At 39.9% G+C, this 18,166-nt stretch overlaps 1 protein-coding gene across 4 annotated transcripts in view; it reads right to left on the minus strand.

Moving 5' to 3' along the window:
- Positions 1 to 18,166, minus strand: part of LOC124139094 — a 142,811-nt gene that overhangs the window by 63,711 nt on the left and 60,934 nt on the right. For all 4 annotated transcript variants that reach the window (XM_046506121.2, XM_046506127.2, XM_046506142.2 and 1 more), the window contains exons 17-35: positions 17,783 to 18,018; positions 16,739 to 16,881; positions 15,679 to 15,806; positions 14,539 to 14,736; positions 14,024 to 14,250; positions 13,297 to 13,469; positions 12,618 to 12,754; positions 12,106 to 12,315; positions 10,388 to 10,620; positions 9,617 to 9,744; positions 9,165 to 9,283; positions 8,755 to 8,946; positions 7,707 to 7,903; positions 6,763 to 6,899; positions 6,340 to 6,458; positions 5,133 to 5,339; positions 3,980 to 4,173; positions 2,496 to 3,357; positions 609 to 809 (exon numbers count right to left, since the gene is read on the minus strand). In XM_046506121.2, coding sequence (XP_046362077.2) covers positions 609 to 809; positions 2,496 to 3,357; positions 3,980 to 4,173; positions 5,133 to 5,339; positions 6,340 to 6,458; positions 6,763 to 6,899; positions 7,707 to 7,903; positions 8,755 to 8,946; positions 9,165 to 9,283; positions 9,617 to 9,744; positions 10,388 to 10,620; positions 12,106 to 12,315; positions 12,618 to 12,754; positions 13,297 to 13,469; positions 14,024 to 14,250; positions 14,539 to 14,736; positions 15,679 to 15,806; positions 16,739 to 16,881; positions 17,783 to 18,018 — 4,041 coding nt within the window. The remainder of the gene's footprint in view (positions 1 to 608; positions 810 to 2,495; positions 3,358 to 3,979; positions 4,174 to 5,132; positions 5,340 to 6,339; positions 6,459 to 6,762; positions 6,900 to 7,706; positions 7,904 to 8,754; positions 8,947 to 9,164; positions 9,284 to 9,616; positions 9,745 to 10,387; positions 10,621 to 12,105; positions 12,316 to 12,617; positions 12,755 to 13,296; positions 13,470 to 14,023; positions 14,251 to 14,538; positions 14,737 to 15,678; positions 15,807 to 16,738; positions 16,882 to 17,782; positions 18,019 to 18,166) is intronic.

Raw genomic sequence — 18,166 nt, forward strand, 5'->3', positions numbered from 1 at the left:
CATAAAGATAAAACTTCAGTCAACTTCAGTGTATGCATGACCAGATCATTTTATACCTGTATCTTTATACATTTTGACAGGAGTATGGTCAAACATTTCCCAATCTGACATTTTGCACCTATCTCCTGAGACCTATAGCGGGTACCCGGGTAGGGGTGGGTAATAGAGGGGTGGGTACCCGGGTAGTAAATTTGAACTCATCCCAGCCCCACTTAGAACAGTATTTAATTTCATCATGCGTGTCAGCTTGATGTGGGAGGAGAGATTGAGTGATGTAGGTCTTAGATGTTTACCACTGGTGACACCTAGAACATGGATATGTTGTTGACAAGCGAAGAAGCAGTATCAAGGCAGATCTGGGACCCATGAGCACAATTAAGGGAGACTACTCTGCTAGGTGAATTGCCGTGCGTCGAGGACTGAACCACCTGGAGATCTGCCTCAGTTTGTGTTCTTTGAGTAAAGACAAAAATAGCAAACCTGTCAGACCTGTCAATAGTTTGGTGTATTTTCTGGACTTTTGAGGGAAATGAAGTGCACATTTTCACAGAATTTCTGCATGTGGAAAACATATGTACATTTGATGCGTGCCATCTTTTCTCACTTACTTTTGCAATTAAAGCTGATACCATGAAGTTTGAGTCAAGCTCCGAAGCCATGTTGGTGAAGTTGAGTCTACAGAGTTTGGGCAGGAGGCTGGATAGGTTGAAGCCAGGGGCCACATTGAAATATTGCAGGAATACAGTCTCGTCACAAAACAAGGTGGCAAGCCGTTGTGGGTCAGTGACAAAAGCAGAAAAGGCCATTGACTGAAATATAATCATGGTCAAAGTATTGTCATGGTTGGTTAAAAATTGTAATGACAGGAAAGAAGCATCTAAATAGAATGTGCTTGAGACAAAAGTGCCCAGGAATAATAACATTGCTGTTAATAAAAACTAAGTATTTTTAAGGATGGACTAATCCAGGTTTTGTATTTTCCATTGTTACAGAAAGTGATCGTGTATCTGATGCATTGTTCTTGACTCTATCAGAGAGATGATGTTTGAGGACAAAATCCAGTCCTGGACGAATTCCACGATTACGCAATTGCAGAAAGATTTGTAGAAAATGTAACTTACCGCAGAATGGCAGAATTTGGATTTTTTATCAGTAGATATCATTTCCAAGCTTTTCTATCAAATTTTCCCCAAACAGTAAACATACAATTCAAACTTACAAAATATGAATCCTTCAATAAAACAAAATTTGAAATATATCAAACTCACTTAAATGTTCTTGTGGGATTATGACAATGTTAACATCTAACCATAAATAAATATCAGACACTATGCATGTGTATTTAAATATTTTTAAGTCTTGAAATGTTTAAATGCAAGATATTAGAAGCCTATTTTAAAAGAGTTTGTATTAATATTTGAGGGGGAAAAGGTTTGAAAATTCTTTGACTGCAGAATTTACTACATTTGTAATTTGTAACTTTAGCCGCAGATTTATATTAATTTACCATAGAATTTTGATAATTGTACTGCAGAATTCATCTGGGACTGAAAATCACACTCATTGGCAAACATGTTCATATAAGGGTAACGCTATTTTTCAGGGCATTATCATTTGCAGAAGCCTGAGGTCTTCCATTAACTGCCCGACGAAGGAGGGCAGTTGAAAACACCGAGGGCTTCTGCAAATGATAATGCCCTGAAAAATAGCGTTACCTTTATTATAGCTAAAATGGATGGAATTTTGTATCAAATAAAAAGAAACAACAATATCGGTTTTGAAACATTTACTGCAATCAACACAAATGTCACTGACCCACTTTTACAAATATGGAAACATCATAGAACAAACCAGATGACGTCACTATTTAACATGACGTCACCTATGCCTACCCTATGACGTCACATAACAATGGGCGTGATAATGGCCCGTTGTCAAGCCATATGAGGGCATTATCAAGTTACAGTGGCCCGCTGATTCTTGATAACATGCGGGCGGTTTACTGATAAATCTATCCATTTTAGCTATAATGTCTGATAACACTCATGCAAAATGCTCTGAACAGCCGGAATTTGAAAGTTTGTCTTGGTTAAACATCACATGGAAGCAGGATTCAGTTGCATTTGGTATTTTGAATTATTTTGTTATGTATCACTGAAATTGTTATCTTGTTTTAAATCAGACACAATCAATCTGAGTGGGTGAGTTGAACACAATGTCCCTTATATCAGTGTCAGCTAAATCTGTGAGGAAACCTAACATGCATTCCTAGATGTGGATCAGTTTGGTGAAACTCATGAAAACTGTATGGTGCACACAGACTAAGGATCATTATTAAAGTAAATCAGGGATCTGAAACCATGACTAAGAGAGGCTACTTTGCAGAACAAGTTGCACAATGGTGGATCCAGCATTTTTAAAAGGGAGAAGTCCACCATGAACCAAGTTTTGAAAAGAAATATCATCATAATGTTTATAACAAGTATTATTCTCACCTGTGAATTCTTCAACTGTACTGAGGCAAGTGCTGTGATGGGATCGGGCCTCAGATGGAGCATAGTATTGATCAAACCAGTGAAGGTAGGACTTCCACTGAACACTGACCCTAGGTCAAGTGTCACACCATTTACTGCCATCTTCTGGAAGAGGTCATTGAGGAAGTTGAGGACAAGTGAAGCCCCATTCATGTATCCCTCCACAGCCTGGAACTCAGAACTGTTCCCAAACACTTGAGCCATAGCATTGTAGACGGTGACTAGGTTCCACAGGTTGGTCTCGTTGTAAGATGTCTGGAGAATAGCAAGGCTAGCACTCACATTGAAGGCTGGTGGGTTCTGAATCAGATTGTTGATGTTTTGGGCAAGCACTTGAGACTGTGATAAAATGAGCTTCCAGTCAGGAATAACTGACATGTTGCTCAATCCTGCAATGACCCTCTCAAGGTCAAGATTTCTGATAAGGTTAGCAACCATGATGGATGTGTTTTGGCTGCAGATGGCTTGTGTCAAAGCAGAGAAGTTAAATGTCGCTGGAAGAAGTAGGATATCTCTCCAAACAACTGGTGAGGTACACACATTACTAGATGTGGGATCGAGTAGAGCCCGAGTGAAAAGCTCGGTATCTTTCACTGGTGCTGTCAACACTGTCTCCAGCATGTCGCCCCTCAATCCTATGGCTGTTATCACATCCCTTAGGATGGGGACCTGATCAAACATGGATGTGACAGTCAGACTCTTGTTCTGGAGACCGACTATGTTCTCATTGAGCAGTCTCATCACAGCCTCCATCACTATCCCATACTGACGGAATGGTTCTTGCATCATCAGCGGACCCAACCTGGTCAGTAGGCTCTCAATCCTGAGAAAATAATGATTAGTGTCATACTTTAGTTACCTAGGTAATAACCATCCATGACTCTTAAATGACTGCACTGTTAAATAATATTCACACACTCACACAGACTTCTATTATAAAATACTTCCTCAGTGTTATCATAATGAATGAAATAATAGACTTTTTGCTTAGTAAGCAATATTACATTTCAGTCAAAGTAGCAGAGTTTGGTTCTGGATTGACTAGCAGCTAGAATGATCACTTGTCTGCCTGAAGATAATTGTTCACAAGCTCAGGAAGGCCATAGTATAAATGACAGCATGTTGGTTTACACTACAGTCAATTATATTCACGTAAAAGCACCATGACCTTGAAATAATCCAATCTGGACCAGGCAAACTAGTAGTTGCTAAAGCATGTGCAGTGGTCAGTGCCGTGGTTTGTGCTGCGACACATCATGACTGCCAGATCCTCCTTTCAGTGAAGTCATGTCGGCAGTATTTCGATTGTATTTTCGGCCAACATGTTTATGTGTTAGTAATCATATTTCACCTCTGTCATGGCAAACAACAAAATGTATGATCTGTACAATCACAAGTTAAGTTGGTCTTAGTTGAATTTTCTTTGACAAAACTGTCCCACTTACTCAGCATTGATAGCAGCAGGATCTTGTCTAGCCATGGCATATTGCTCCAGCATGTTCAGCCAGTAGGATCCATTCTCCCAGTTGGCCGGCAAGACGACCGTGGGAGGCATGCGAACCCACCGGGTCACCAGGTCGTACACACGCTGGAACTTAGCCCCCACTCCCAGCCAGTCTACTTGTTCTAATCCATTTGCCTACATAAACATAAAAGTCATCAACACTTGCGTGAACAGAGTCAAGTACATACCTGAAGCTTCAGTACCTCAATTCAGCTAGATTAGCTTCGACAAAACGCCGAAGTAACTACAAATTAAGTATTTCCATCAGTGTTTGAAATAATTCTAAAACCAACCAGTCAGGCATGTGACCCATAGATATTGCCTGCCTATTTCAAAGTTACAGACATTCAGACATTATATATTGAAAATTGCGAAAAATAAGAGACAAATTGCATCTTGATTAAGTTGAAATAATACAAACAATTACTTGAGAATCAATGAGAAGTTATGATAAAACTGAATACATAAGTTGTCTTAAAGTCATCTGCCAGAAAGTTGGGCAGGTGGAGGAAAATTTCATGAAGCCCCGACAGAAAAGTTACAGTGGGCAGGCCATTATTTTGGACACTGTTTCCATTTCCAGGTTTCCACATATTCCAAACATCCTGTTTCCTCATATTCCAGCCTCCCCACCCCACCTCACCCAACTTCCATACATTGTTTATATCATGAAAATGTTTCTATTATTTAATGTTATTAAAAATAAAAAAACAAAAATATCTAATCATTGGTGAGTGAGTGAGTATAGTTTTACACCGCTTTTAGCAATATTTCAGCAATATCACCGCGGGAGACACCAGAAATGTGATTCACACATTGTGTCCATGTCGGGATCTAATCATTGGTATCTAATCCAATTACCAAGAGAGAAAATCAATATTTTCAGACTTTTTGATATTTAAAAGGGCTTTAGGGAGGTAATGTTCTCACTGGTAGATGCCACAGATTATGACCTATCTATAAGACCATAAAACAAGATCGCTACCAAACTGGCAGTCAAAAAAAACGTTGGACCAGAGGATTTCTTGAACCTCATGGTACAGAGAGTTGAATGAGCGCAGAAACTTTAGCCCTTTACTGTAAGATTAACACACCACTCTCTGTATTCTTGGTATATCAAAGGCAGCGTAGACCTCGGGTTCCAGTTGTGTGATATTGATCGCACAAAAGCCGCTCTGAAGCTTGGACACATCAAAGGTGACACCCGGGGGTACTACCAGGTACTGGGAGATGTTGGCGCCGGGCCAGCACAGGGTCATGAAGACCTCGGTCACATTTGTCATTGCAAACAAAGGCGTCATCTGGAATGTGTGAAGTGAAGTAATATAAATTCATGCTGTCAGGGAAACATGAGCTCATGACAGACACCTGTCTGCAACTCATGACATGCATACTTAGTCTTCTAGTCACTTCAATTCAGAGTACTCAACGGAGGCAAAGAACAGAGGCAGATACAGAAAACAAATGTAAAATATATGCAAATTCAAATCCAAAGTGACAAGACTCTGGTCATTCATTACAAAGGGTGGTTGACTGGTGGGATTGGTATCAGGTCTGTACAGGGATCAAGAAATGTTTTTTGGACAATCGGCATTTGCATTTTGGCACACAAAAATCATATCTGAGGTGTTGGATGGTCATGCATGAACAAAAAGGATTTGTTTCGAATAATCTTCTTTAACATTCTACGATGGACACAGGCAGTACACGACCGATCTCCATGAGCTTAACAATATTTGGGAACTGATTGGGCAATTTGTTGGGCTGGCAACAAGTTCTTTCACAATTTCGTCTTCGATTTGCTCTGATATGAGTTCTATAAACTCAGATACGGCAGTGTCTTCTCTGCAGAGCTTTGAAGTTATCCCTGCTCCATTTACCTCGGCCAAGACATTCAAGGACTCATAGTTCTTGTCAATGGCAATGCACTCCTCTGAAATATAGTACACGTTCCATAGAAGCGTGCACATAGCGTCGTCAGCTTGTCATTCAAAGAAAATTTGTAAAGGTTCTTCATTGAAATTGGTATCTGATGTGGTGGCCACTGTATGCTCTTTTCCATCAGCATGGTCTGACAGGGCGGTTTTCCAGAAGATATTTTGCTTCCCATATCATGTTAGGGAACATTGTTTTCCCACCCACCTCTATAATAAATTACTAGTCCTCAAGTAACATTATTCTGGGTCCCATTCCATGACCATCATAAATCTACGTCCATGTATCAGAGCCATGTGGACCTATTCTGACCCAGACTCCCCCAGGGTACAAGACAGGTATCATTGAACAGGTCATGGAGCTCACCTTCTGAGAGTTGAGAGACTCCATCAGCACCACCAACACTCCAGGTTCCTGCAGCAAGTCTATCATGGCCTGAAGCTGAGGGGATTGGGGGAAGATATCTCGGGGGGCAAATGAGGTTGCTGAAAAGGAGATCAAGATAAGATAAGGCTCCATTGCAAATTATAAGTAAGATCAATTTGAAGGAATGACCCTCACTGGACTGAAACGTGTTCAACAATTGTTCAGAAAAACTTTAATGTTTTGTCTACCAAAATACCAATATATTGTGAAGGAAAAATTAGTTTGTCAGAGAACAATTACTAGGTGCATGATTAAGTATAACTTCCAAACAATCCATAGGTATCAAATCTCCAGTAACGGCACTGTACTGTGCTCCAATGACATGCACGTTTTGTCAAGCAAACCATCTTTCACAGAACCTACCATTCTCCAGGATAAGCACTCGATCTAAGATGGTCTCCAAGACAATCATTACAATTTCCATCGGTTTCAGCTGACTACGAAGACCAGGGACACTGGAGACTATGTTTTGTGCAAGAAGAAACATAGACTTTGGAGACCTGTAGTAATATATGATGCAAAGGGTAACTTATCTTCATAAAGAAATGAAAGCATTAACATGTTTTTGAATGTAACACCTTATTACTGATTAAACACATCCATTCAGAGTGAATGCTGTTTTATGCTCAAGTCAGCATTCTTCCAGCTGTAATAGAATTGTCTGGAAAACACTGAATCTGGCAGTCAATGCATGGCTTGTCTTCCCCAGCAGGGCAAGGCGATGCAGCCTTCACATGGATAGGTATGACATTCTTTCTAGCAAATATTAACTAAATTTAACACTGATTATGTTCCATCATGTCTGTGTTTTTAATTGTTAAACACCACACTCAGCAATATTAACTTCACCTTACAGCAGGCTGTAATAATCGAATCTGGACCAGACAAACCAGTGGTTGATACTACGAGCATACAATGACACATAATCAACCAAGTCACCAAGACTAAAATTCAAAGCCCAAATTTGCCTCACACGACAAGCATGGGTTACTTGGGAACTGGAATGCCACAGGGGAGTGGGGTCAAAAAACAAATGATTTCAAACGTACAGAATTGTGTGGAAGTCCATATGGGCCACATCATATTTCAAGATAACGAGTTGAAATGTCAAGTTATCAAGTTGAAATTCAAGAAATAATAAAGATATATCCGAAATGGACTTTCATAGAATTCTTTTATACCCAGCTGAAAAACTGTATAAATCTCTTTCTGTTGAAGGAGTGTATGAAAGAGAAAGTCGTTGGCATCAAAGGCATGCTGGGAATCATGTAACACTGGAATTATTCTCTTTAAGAATCTGTTCTTACATAAGGGTAGTAACTGACTGGTTCAGGTATCCCCCCATCCTCTCAATCACAGCCGTCCATGTGGCCGCATCAAACAACCGAGGCAGGCCCTGCATGATTCCATACGTTGTGTTTCCATTGGTCAGTGTCTCAATAAGTTTCATCATCGTTAGAGGCAAGGCAGTCACATTCACTGGTTCAGTCATATTGCCAGAAATCTGTAACACATGAGCACAATGGCTGTATAGGCACCGGATGCTGGGAGCACCTGAATCATAGACTTGTGTGAACACTGCAATATTAACACTGACTGAGAGTTGTTTCACTCTGCACTGCACAATATTCCAATTTGTAATTACCGTATTCGACGTAATAAGCGCTCCACTCTAATCAGCACCCATGGTGATATTTGCTTATATATTAGCTAGTAAACAATCCCAATTACCACCTCTTCCGATTGATCAATGTACACAAGATTTATAATACGCACAGACTTTTCTTTTGTATCATTTCAGGTACATAAACCTAGAAATTTACGATCTTTCAACACGGTTTTTTTTTTACCAAAGTTTTATTCTAATAAGAGCCCCCTATTTCTAATTTTGAGAGCAACCTGGGCGCTTATTACGTCGAATACGGTAATCGAGTGTCGGACTGGCGATTACATGGTTGATGGTGTCAGCAACAATTAATGGTAGGATGACAAACAGTCATTAAGTTTACACACTGTAACTGAACAAACGACAGTATCAGACTTCTGGGACTACAAACTAGAAATTGTGATTAAGGTTGAGCTCAGCTTCTGGTCAAATAATACAAATTAGTACTAAATCAATGCTGCCAGCATTGAGGCATTATAGAAGCTTTAGAGGGTCTATTTCTTAAGAGACTAACCCTCTTTAGTTGTGCCATTTATAACTTCCCCTTGACAAGTTTTCACAAATTCATGTGACCCGTTTAATTCCAAGAATATTTATGACTATGGTAACATTAGGACTATGTAAGTATAGAAGTTGCAACAATAGTATGAGTTACAGCAGTGTTAGTGCTAAGATCATGTGGAACCTACCAAAGCAGTGAGTCTATCACTCCCAGAATAACGCTGGGACTCCTCCATGAGAGCTGTGATGTTGATGGTACAGATGGTCCTTAAGAACGGCGCCATGCTGAACTGCAGTGTTGGGGGAATAGAGAATAGATTGGCAGGGTCTGTTCCACAGAACGTCTCAAATGACTGCATGGCTGCGCTCCACTGAGCAGTCTGAAACAAACACAGGTCCTCAGTCAGGCAGTTTATTCCTATTCCCCCGGGGTTCATTTTGCATGTTGATTATTTGATTGTTGAAATCGAAGATACCTAATTTGAAAAAAAATAGTTGGATCTTTTGTAATTTATGGTGAGGCTCCAATAACCGTGCCCTCTTTGACAGACAGGGTGGTAGCTCGGGAAGTCTTGCTGTAAGTGTGACCTTAACTGACCTTCTCTGATGCAACCAGGTTGGTGTACAGTGTGACCTCCAGGACAAAGGGGATGTCATTCATCAGCTGCACAATCTTCAGCATGTTCGGGAAGTCTTGCAATGACTCATTCAGAGGTTCTGGCAATACACCATATGAAAATAAGACACTTATCAACTGGCGTGTCAGCTTAATGCGGAGGAAAGCCCGAAGTGATGCAGGTCTCAGACGTTTACCACTTCAGTGGGTATGGGTATGGTGCTGACAAACCTAGAAACATAATCGGGGCGAACCGGGATTCGAACATTCCACATTCCACATTCCACAGACATTGTGACCATCATGTCCCCCCTTCAGCTGCTTCTCACAAATGATCAATTCCAGACAGATAGAAAGAACTCAGCATTCATAACAAATGGCATTTATGATAGGCAATTGTTGCAATATATATATGACAATCAAACACATAGTACCAAAGTTCCTCTGTATCTGGCTGAGCATGATTTCCCCCATGACCTCCATGTACTTCATTGCTGTTCTGGCCTCTGGAATATCACCAAGGCTAGTGAGCATCATCCGCAACTGCATCTCCATCGCAACTCTGAAATGAGTAATAATACATCTCACACACAGACAGAATTTGAGTGATAATATATCTCTCACACAGCCAAACCACGAGTTATAATAAATCTCTCACACAGGGCTAGAGCTTGAGTTATAATAAATCTCTCACACAGGGCTAGAGCTTGAGTTATAATAAATCTCTCACACAGGGCTAGAGCTTGAGTTATAATAAATCTCTCACACAGGGCTAGAGTTTGAGTGATAATAAATCTCTCACACAGGGCTAGAGTTTGAGTAATAATATAAATCTCTCACACAGGGCTAGAGCTTGAGTTATAATAAATCTCTCACACAGGGCTAGAGTTTGAGTGATAATAAATCTCTCACACAGGGCTAGAGTTTGAGTAATAATATATATCTCTCACACAGGGCTAGAGTTTGAGTGATAATATATCTCTCACACAGCCAAACTTTGAGTAATAATAAATCTCTCACACAGCCAGAATTTGAGTGATAATATATCTCTCACGTGGGTGTACAAGTATCACTTGTCCCCAACTTGATTCAAATAAAACTGTATTCTGCAACTGGCCCCCTGTCCCGCAGGCTGGCTAAGGCACTGGTACTATACATAGAGATAAAAACGCCCGGTAGAAATTTGGGCATTGCAGCATACTAACCCTGGGTCCTGGTACTTGCTGAATATAACATTCATGTCCTGCAGGAAAGTCTCCCCAAGTTCAGTATAGATGGTAGCATTCATCCAGTTGTTGTTTGTGAAGAATACAATATTGGGCGGGTTCATGATAGTTCTGTTGATCAGATCCATGAATGTTAGTTGGTCGGAGATGAGAGTGGAGGCGTTAACCCGAAGCTGTTCGACTGGGATTGTGTTCAGTGATATTCCCGTTATCTGAAGCAAATGACATTTTAAGACTTCGGTAGCGATTTGCCGTTACGGAGGTATGAATGTAAAGCTGGTGTTGCGCACTAACTTCACACACTGCATACTTCGTCATTAACAGAAACAAATGTAGATGAAACAACATTAGGGTCATGCGCTATAAACGCATCGCCAGCATTGCCCACTCTGTTATCAGCCAATCAGGAAGTAGTAGTCCGCTAATGGGTGTGGCCCATTGTCTTACGTTTATTACAACATAAATGCAGAACGATTTACTTGGCTGGCCAATCAAATACCTAGGAATCACCAGCAGTCTTTTCTTGATGAATAAAGGGACAGAAATGAGGTGAATGTGTGGCTTCTTGTATCAGTCCGCACTTATACTGGTTTTATAGTCCTATTCTACTGAGATGCCATGCCAAAGTGTCATATGGATACCCCACTCAGATACAGTATACTGACTCCGAACCAATTAGTCCTTGTATCATGCCCTTGTTGTTGAACGCCAGGCAGGGTAACAACACGTATCATTAGTAGCAGACGGATCATGACCGATATTGTGCGTAATTAGTGAGTGAGAGGGTGAGTATGGTTTTACGCCGCAGTAATATCACAGCGGGGGACAGCAAAAATGGACTACCCCGCCGCCCCTGTGAGTAATGATGTCGACAGGGTTAGAAGTTATGGTAGTAGTGCCAGTGATAAGGGATCTTTTTGTCTTGTTTCAATTCTGTGTTAGCAGCATAATAATCATTACTTTCTGAAATGACTATGCTTGAGGAGGTGATCCCCTTCAAATATAGACATTGTTGTACTTATTTATTTTTTTACCAAGTGCCAGTATTAGATAACTTTCTCCTTTTTAAGTGATCTGCAAAAATACTGTAGACCCAAACATCTGTGCGCAGGGTTTAATGGTTCCACAAAAAATAGTATCTCAGAGTGTAATTTAATTTTTTTTAAATGCCTGTACGTCATATATTTCTAGTTGTTTATTTAAAAAAAACACCTTGAGAAGTGTAAAAACTAAAATGCCAAATTGTTTGAAATTGTATAGTAATAAATACAATTGAAGTGTTTATTTTTACCAAGGCTTAGAGCGGGCTCTTTTTAGAAACATTAAGCCCATAGCCAAATGTTAACATGTACTATGGAAGCCGCCTGAGGAAATCATCGACATATATATTGCATGCACACACATGTCAGCGTGTTATCAGGATTGCATGAGGTGATTCCCCGAAACACGTTTAAAAGAAACGTTTTGACAAAAATATATAAACAAACAGTTGTGAAGGTATATGTTTTCAATCAAACACATTTATAAATAGTTTTGTTGTACTTTTGCAACATTTAGGCAGACTCTTAAAGGAAATAAATTTGTCTGGCCTTATCCTAATCATCGTAGCATGATCTTGAAATGCTTTAGTTTTAATCGTCATAATGTAATTTTTGCGCGTAAGTTAAATGTAGGACCAGTAAAATCAAACTACTTACAGCATCTGCAAACTGGGCGAAGCCATCCCAGTTCTGCCTCAGTTCCATATACATGGCTGTGTAGTTGAGATTGCCCGTAATAGAACACAGGACTGTCTGCAGAGTTGATGGGTCAGCACTGGACTTTGACGTGTCGAACACAGTTGTGAACACAGTCATATTCGAACACAACTGTCCCAAAAAGTCGGGCATGTTCAGGAACTTGTAAATCTGGAGAAGAGAAGGCAAGAAACGTCAGTGATGTTCACAGAATAGTAACAATTCCTTCTGGACAGGGATACATTCACAGTGAAATTATCATAAATCGTCTTGAAGCAAGGGGTTCAGACAAACCAAACGTTTCACAGAACAGGACTTTCACCATGAAAGAATTGTTGTATAATTTGTAACATTAAAATGAGGTTGTGATAAACAAATGATCTCGAGCCCAAAGAAAAAAGCACCTTTCTTACAAAAGCAATAACTGATATTTATTTCAAATAATTTTAGGTTTAGGCAGCAACAGTTTTCACCTTCTGTGGTTCGTTGAAGTAGGACACGAGTGAGTCCAACACGAGCTTGCTGAACTCTGGTGCCAGTTCCGTCAGCCTGGAGGATGTCTTCAACTCATCAGAGCCCAGGTAGTCGTACACGTTCACTGTGCCATGTGCTGCAAATATTGAATGTGGTATTCATATGGAATTTTGTTTCCCATCATCTCAAACATGAAGCAGTCATACTCCGAGGTCTTGAGTCTTACATACATAAGTTCATACATCTTCTTGCTAGGCCAGGCTTTAACTTATTTGCTTGTTGGACAAAATGCCAAATACACAGAATGCCCAAACAAGTTGTTATAATTTTAGTTTCAAAAGAAACTTCATGAGATATGTTTTTGTACATATATGCAAACAAAATGGTGTACAAAAAGCGAATTTTAATCAAACACAGCTTTAAAACAAAATAAATTGGTTTGGTATAAACATTAGTATTTTGTAACTTTATCAGAAGAATGATTGCGTGAGTTCGGTTTAACACCGCTTTGAAAAATATTTCAGTTACATCACGGTGAGTGAGATTGATGTGGGAGGAAATTCCATTGTTATGCAGGTCTTAGACATATTTACAACTTTGGCGAAACCCACGAGTACGGGTATGGTGCTGACAAATCCAGAAACACAATCAAGCGACACTGACAACAGAAGCACTTACTTGAGAAGTACGTGAGGATTTTATTTAAGAAGGCTAGGGTGTGGTGATTTATGTATAGTTGGCCATACAAGGAGTTGAGGATGAAGGCATCGGCGCTGCCATCTGTAGAGTTCCCCATAGTCATCCCCAGCTTCTCCAGAGATATCTGGATCATTGTCACCAGATCTCCAAGTCTGCAAAAGAGTAGTGAGTGAGATAAGCTTTATGCCGCTTCAAGCAATATTCCCGCGCTGTCAATGCAGGGGACACCAAGAATAAGCTTTACATGTACCATATGGGAAATTGAATATGTGTGACAAAACCCTTTCCATAGTCATAAAAAGTCGATTTATGATTCCAACTGTATTACCAGTATGTGTTTAAAGCTGCTTTCTACATTATTGCAGTTATATCACGGCGTGTCAGCTTAGTGTGGGAGGAAAGCCCGAAGGGATGCAGGTCTCAGACGTTTACCACTTCGGTGAAACCCACGAGCATGGGTATGGTGCTGACAAACCTAGAAACATAATCGGGGCGAATCGAGATTCGAACCTACAATCATAGGTTTCGGCGTGCCCAAGGGACGCAACTCTGCACAGCGAATCGCGGCGCCTTAGACCACCGGGCCACCCGTGCCCCCTATGTATGATCTAACTGATAACCAGTAGCAAAATTGTATTATATCTTATCATTACTTGTTAAACAACCTATCTGATTCTAGTATAGAGTGAATGTTATTTCAACTGACCTCTGAATGTCAACATTCTCGAGAGATTTCATGGCAGCAACAAACTCGGTCCACTTCATGTCGATGGCAGAGACGTTGAAGGGAGCCATGCTAAACTGTGTGCTGCTGTTCATGACTAGTCCTTCAGTTATCCACTGTAGATATCGCTCTGTGTTGACCATAACCTCGGTCCAGTTGACCGTCACGTCTGGCAGGCTAGACAGGTCTGGGTTCGACAGAATAGCCACCTGGTGGATTAAAGCAACTTTGTAAGCGAATAGGAATGATCTGATATATTCTGATTAGTTAATAAATGTGTTCATTGGGATTTCGAAAAATACTTGGAGAAAAAAGAGCTGAAAAAGATAATGTCTTCAAGTTTTACAACAGAAGGAGAATCGTTCTCTGGAGATACTGGATGTTCCTGAAGAAAATGTGTTGCGCCTTGAAGTGAATTATATTTATGCCCGATGTAGGTTCATAACTCAAGAGATACATCAAGGTTCCACAGGCTGCTTGTTCTGGAAACAACTCACCTGATTCGTATACTCCTGCATGTAGGGATCCTGCTGTAGAAGATCCATGCCAAAGGCTGTCCAGTTCAAGGAGCAGGTCTCTCGTTCAAATTCAATAAGGGAGCTGTTGCTGTCAATGTCCAGGAAATCGGTCAGCCAAGATGTTGAGCAGTCAGGACCAGCAAACCCAGCTTGGAGGTCAAAGATCTTTTTAACCAGCTGCAAACAAATTTCAGGAAATAATTTATATGAATAAATATGATAATATATAATGAGATATGTATACATTCTGTAATGTCATTGCTAACTGTAATGATAATTCAATAAAACACTACGTAATTGTTTAAATACAGAGAAACCATTTAACACCATTGTCTTAGTGTATCACTTTAAATTATGTACCTTTGTAGTCAAGGAAGATTCATATTGGCAAAACTAATCTTATTTTGGCACAATAGTCTAATTATGGCACTATGATCTAACTTTGGCATTTTCTGGTCCAATATTGGCACTTTGCTCTAATATCGCCATTGTGGTCCAATATCTGCAGTACGATCTACTTTTTAACATTTTCTGGTCTAATATATGCAGTATCATCTTACATCGTTTTTATTGTCTAAAACTGGCACTATGGTCTTATATTTGCACAGTGATCCAATATCGCCCCTTTGGTCAAACATTCGCACTGTGATCTAATTTATTGCACTACCTGGCCTTATATTGGCTGTATGATCTTACATCGCCTCTATTTGATAACTTCACATACTATTTGATAACTTTACATATATTTGATAATTTTACATATATTTGATAACTTTACATTGATAATTTTTATGTATATTTGATAACTTTACATTGATAACTTTACATATATTTGATAACTTTTCATATATTTGATAACTTTACATTGATAACTTTACATATATTTGATAACTTTTCATATATTTGATAACTTTACATTGATAACTTTACATATATTTGATAACTTTTCATATATTTGATAACTTTACATTGATAACTTTACATATATTTGATAACTTTTCATATATTTGATAACTTTACATTGATAACTTTACATATATTTGATAACTTTTCATATATTTGATAACTTTACATTGATAACTTTACATATATTTGATATACACTACAAAGCTGTCCTACCTTCTCTGGATTTAGGATTGTATTTTTGAGGGCCTCGATGAAGTCTGGAGTCACCGATGCCATCTTCCTTGCATAAGCCTGGAACTCAGCTGGGAACGTCCTCAACAGGTCTGAGTAGCTGCTGCCCTCTGTACAAACACACGCGAGTCCAGCTTTATCACAGCATGTCATTTTTATGTGGGAGGGCAGTCAAAAGTTTGTTTGTTTGTTGTTTCACATTAACATCAGCTATATTTCGGCTGTGACGTCACTCCATAAATCAACATGTCTGAACGAGCTGTCATAATCATGACAAACCAGTGATTGATATTACCAGCAACATCTCATGCCATCATACTATCAACCAAGTCACCTCATCCCTGTAGTGAATCTTACAACAGGCATAGGTGTTACTGGAACTTGTTCTAACCCTGGATTCCCAACAGGGAAAGGTCAAAAGTGATTAATTCCATATATTTATCCTATTGAGTCGGCTGGTTTAACACTGCGTTAAGGAGGTTTTCATTTGAAAATTCAGTGTGTCAGCTTAATGCAGAAAGAATGCCCAAAGGAATGCAGGTCGTAGAAGTGAATTGTTTGGTGCAAACACATTGAGGATAATAATCGGGGTAATCTTGGATATGAAGCCATGATCAGCGGATCCTGACATGTTAAGAGGACAAGACCCAGCAGGGAATAGAAGCACCTTAGTCCACTGGCCATAGATCCACTCTTCCCATTACCCAGAGAAATCGAAAAACAGACAGACACATTTACAGACATGGGACTGTATACAGACTGTACTGAAAGGCTTGGGATTCTTAATTTGTCAGTTTTGTCATCAGAAACTATTTGGGGACATCAACCAGTGAACATTAGTACAGTGATGACAGACAAGATCAGGTGGATTCTGGGGTTCATACCCAAGATCAACACTATGGTTTAGAGGTAGTATCTGCCCTCTCGAGGATAATTTATTTCTCAGTTCCAAGCCAAAGGATTCTTTTACTGTCCCGTATATGTTAACAAAAGCAAGATCTTGAGACCCAACAAAATACGATTTGATCTGCTTGTTACTCACCAGTAATATTTGTGTAGTAGTGATTTACGAGTTTAAGGAATGCGTTGTATGCCAGGACGCTGTGCTCCACAATCTTCCAGTCATTGCTGTTCTGCATGGAGGGTTCAAGTTGGTGTATCACAGCCAGGGAAATGTCCATGAAGCTGAAACACAACACACACCATAGAGTCTACAGTAGGCTTGGGTAGACTTCAATATACAGGTATACACACAGCATAGAGTCTACAGTAGACTTGGGTAGACTTCAATATACAGGTATACATACAGCATAGAGTCTACAGTAGACTTGGTTAGACTTCAATATACAGGTATACACACAGCAAAGAGTCGACAGTAGACTTGGGTAGAATTCAATATACAGGTATACAGACACCATACAGTCTGCAGTAGACTTCGGTAGACTTCAATATACAGGTATACACACACCATAGAGTCTACAGTAGGCTTGTGTAGACTTCAGTATACAGGTATACACACAGCATAGAGTCGACAGTAGACTTGGGTAGGCTTCAATATACAGGTATACAGACACCATACAGTCTGCAGTAGACTCTGGTAATGGGTGTCGCCATATCGGCCTTGTTGTAGGTCCCCATGGATCTTTAGGTGTTACAATTCAAACATAATACTAACAACAACATGCCAAGAACATCACACCAACATACCAGCAACAATGATACCAACAACATTACACCCGTAACACATCAACAACAAGCCAGGAACATCACACCAACATACCAACAACAATGATACCAACAACATTACACCCGTAACACCACATCAACAACAAGACAGGAACATCACACCAAAATATGCCAAGAGCATCATACCAACATACCAACATACCAACAACATTATGCCAACAGCATTACACCAATAACACCTCACCAACAACAGCATTACAACAATAACACCTCACCAACAACATCATGCCAACAGCATTACACCAATTACACATCACCAACAATATCATGCCAACAGCATTACACAAATAACACCTCACCAACAACATCACACCAACAACATCGAGTACAGAAGCTTTACCTTGCCATATCCTTATATGTAAATCCCTCCATGATGTCACCCATCACTGCAAAGGTTTTCTCCATCCGTGTGAAGTTAGCAACTGTCATCAGGCTCACTGGACCCTCCACAAGCGCAAGCAGATTCCCTTGCTGACTCAGCATGGTCACAGTCCTTTCTGTGTAGTCCATGATCTCTGACCAGTCCTTCTGTAGGTCATAGCTGCGGCCAGGCTGTGGTTGAGTTGCATCGACTATCTGTGAAGAATTACAAAGTGTACATCATCATAAAAAGTGTACGGTTGTTTCTCATCCTCATGCATTTAGTACATAGTTAGTGAATGAGGTAGTTGATGTAACATTGCTTTGGGCAAGTATTGGTACCAGAATCCCCACAACAAACCAA

Source organism: Haliotis rufescens, unplaced genomic scaffold (genome assembly GCF_023055435.1).
Source record: "Haliotis rufescens isolate VD_foot unplaced genomic scaffold, xgHalRufe1.0.p SCAF_28, whole genome shotgun sequence".
NCBI classification, from domain to species: domain Eukaryota; kingdom Metazoa; phylum Mollusca; class Gastropoda; order Lepetellida; family Haliotidae; genus Haliotis; species Haliotis rufescens.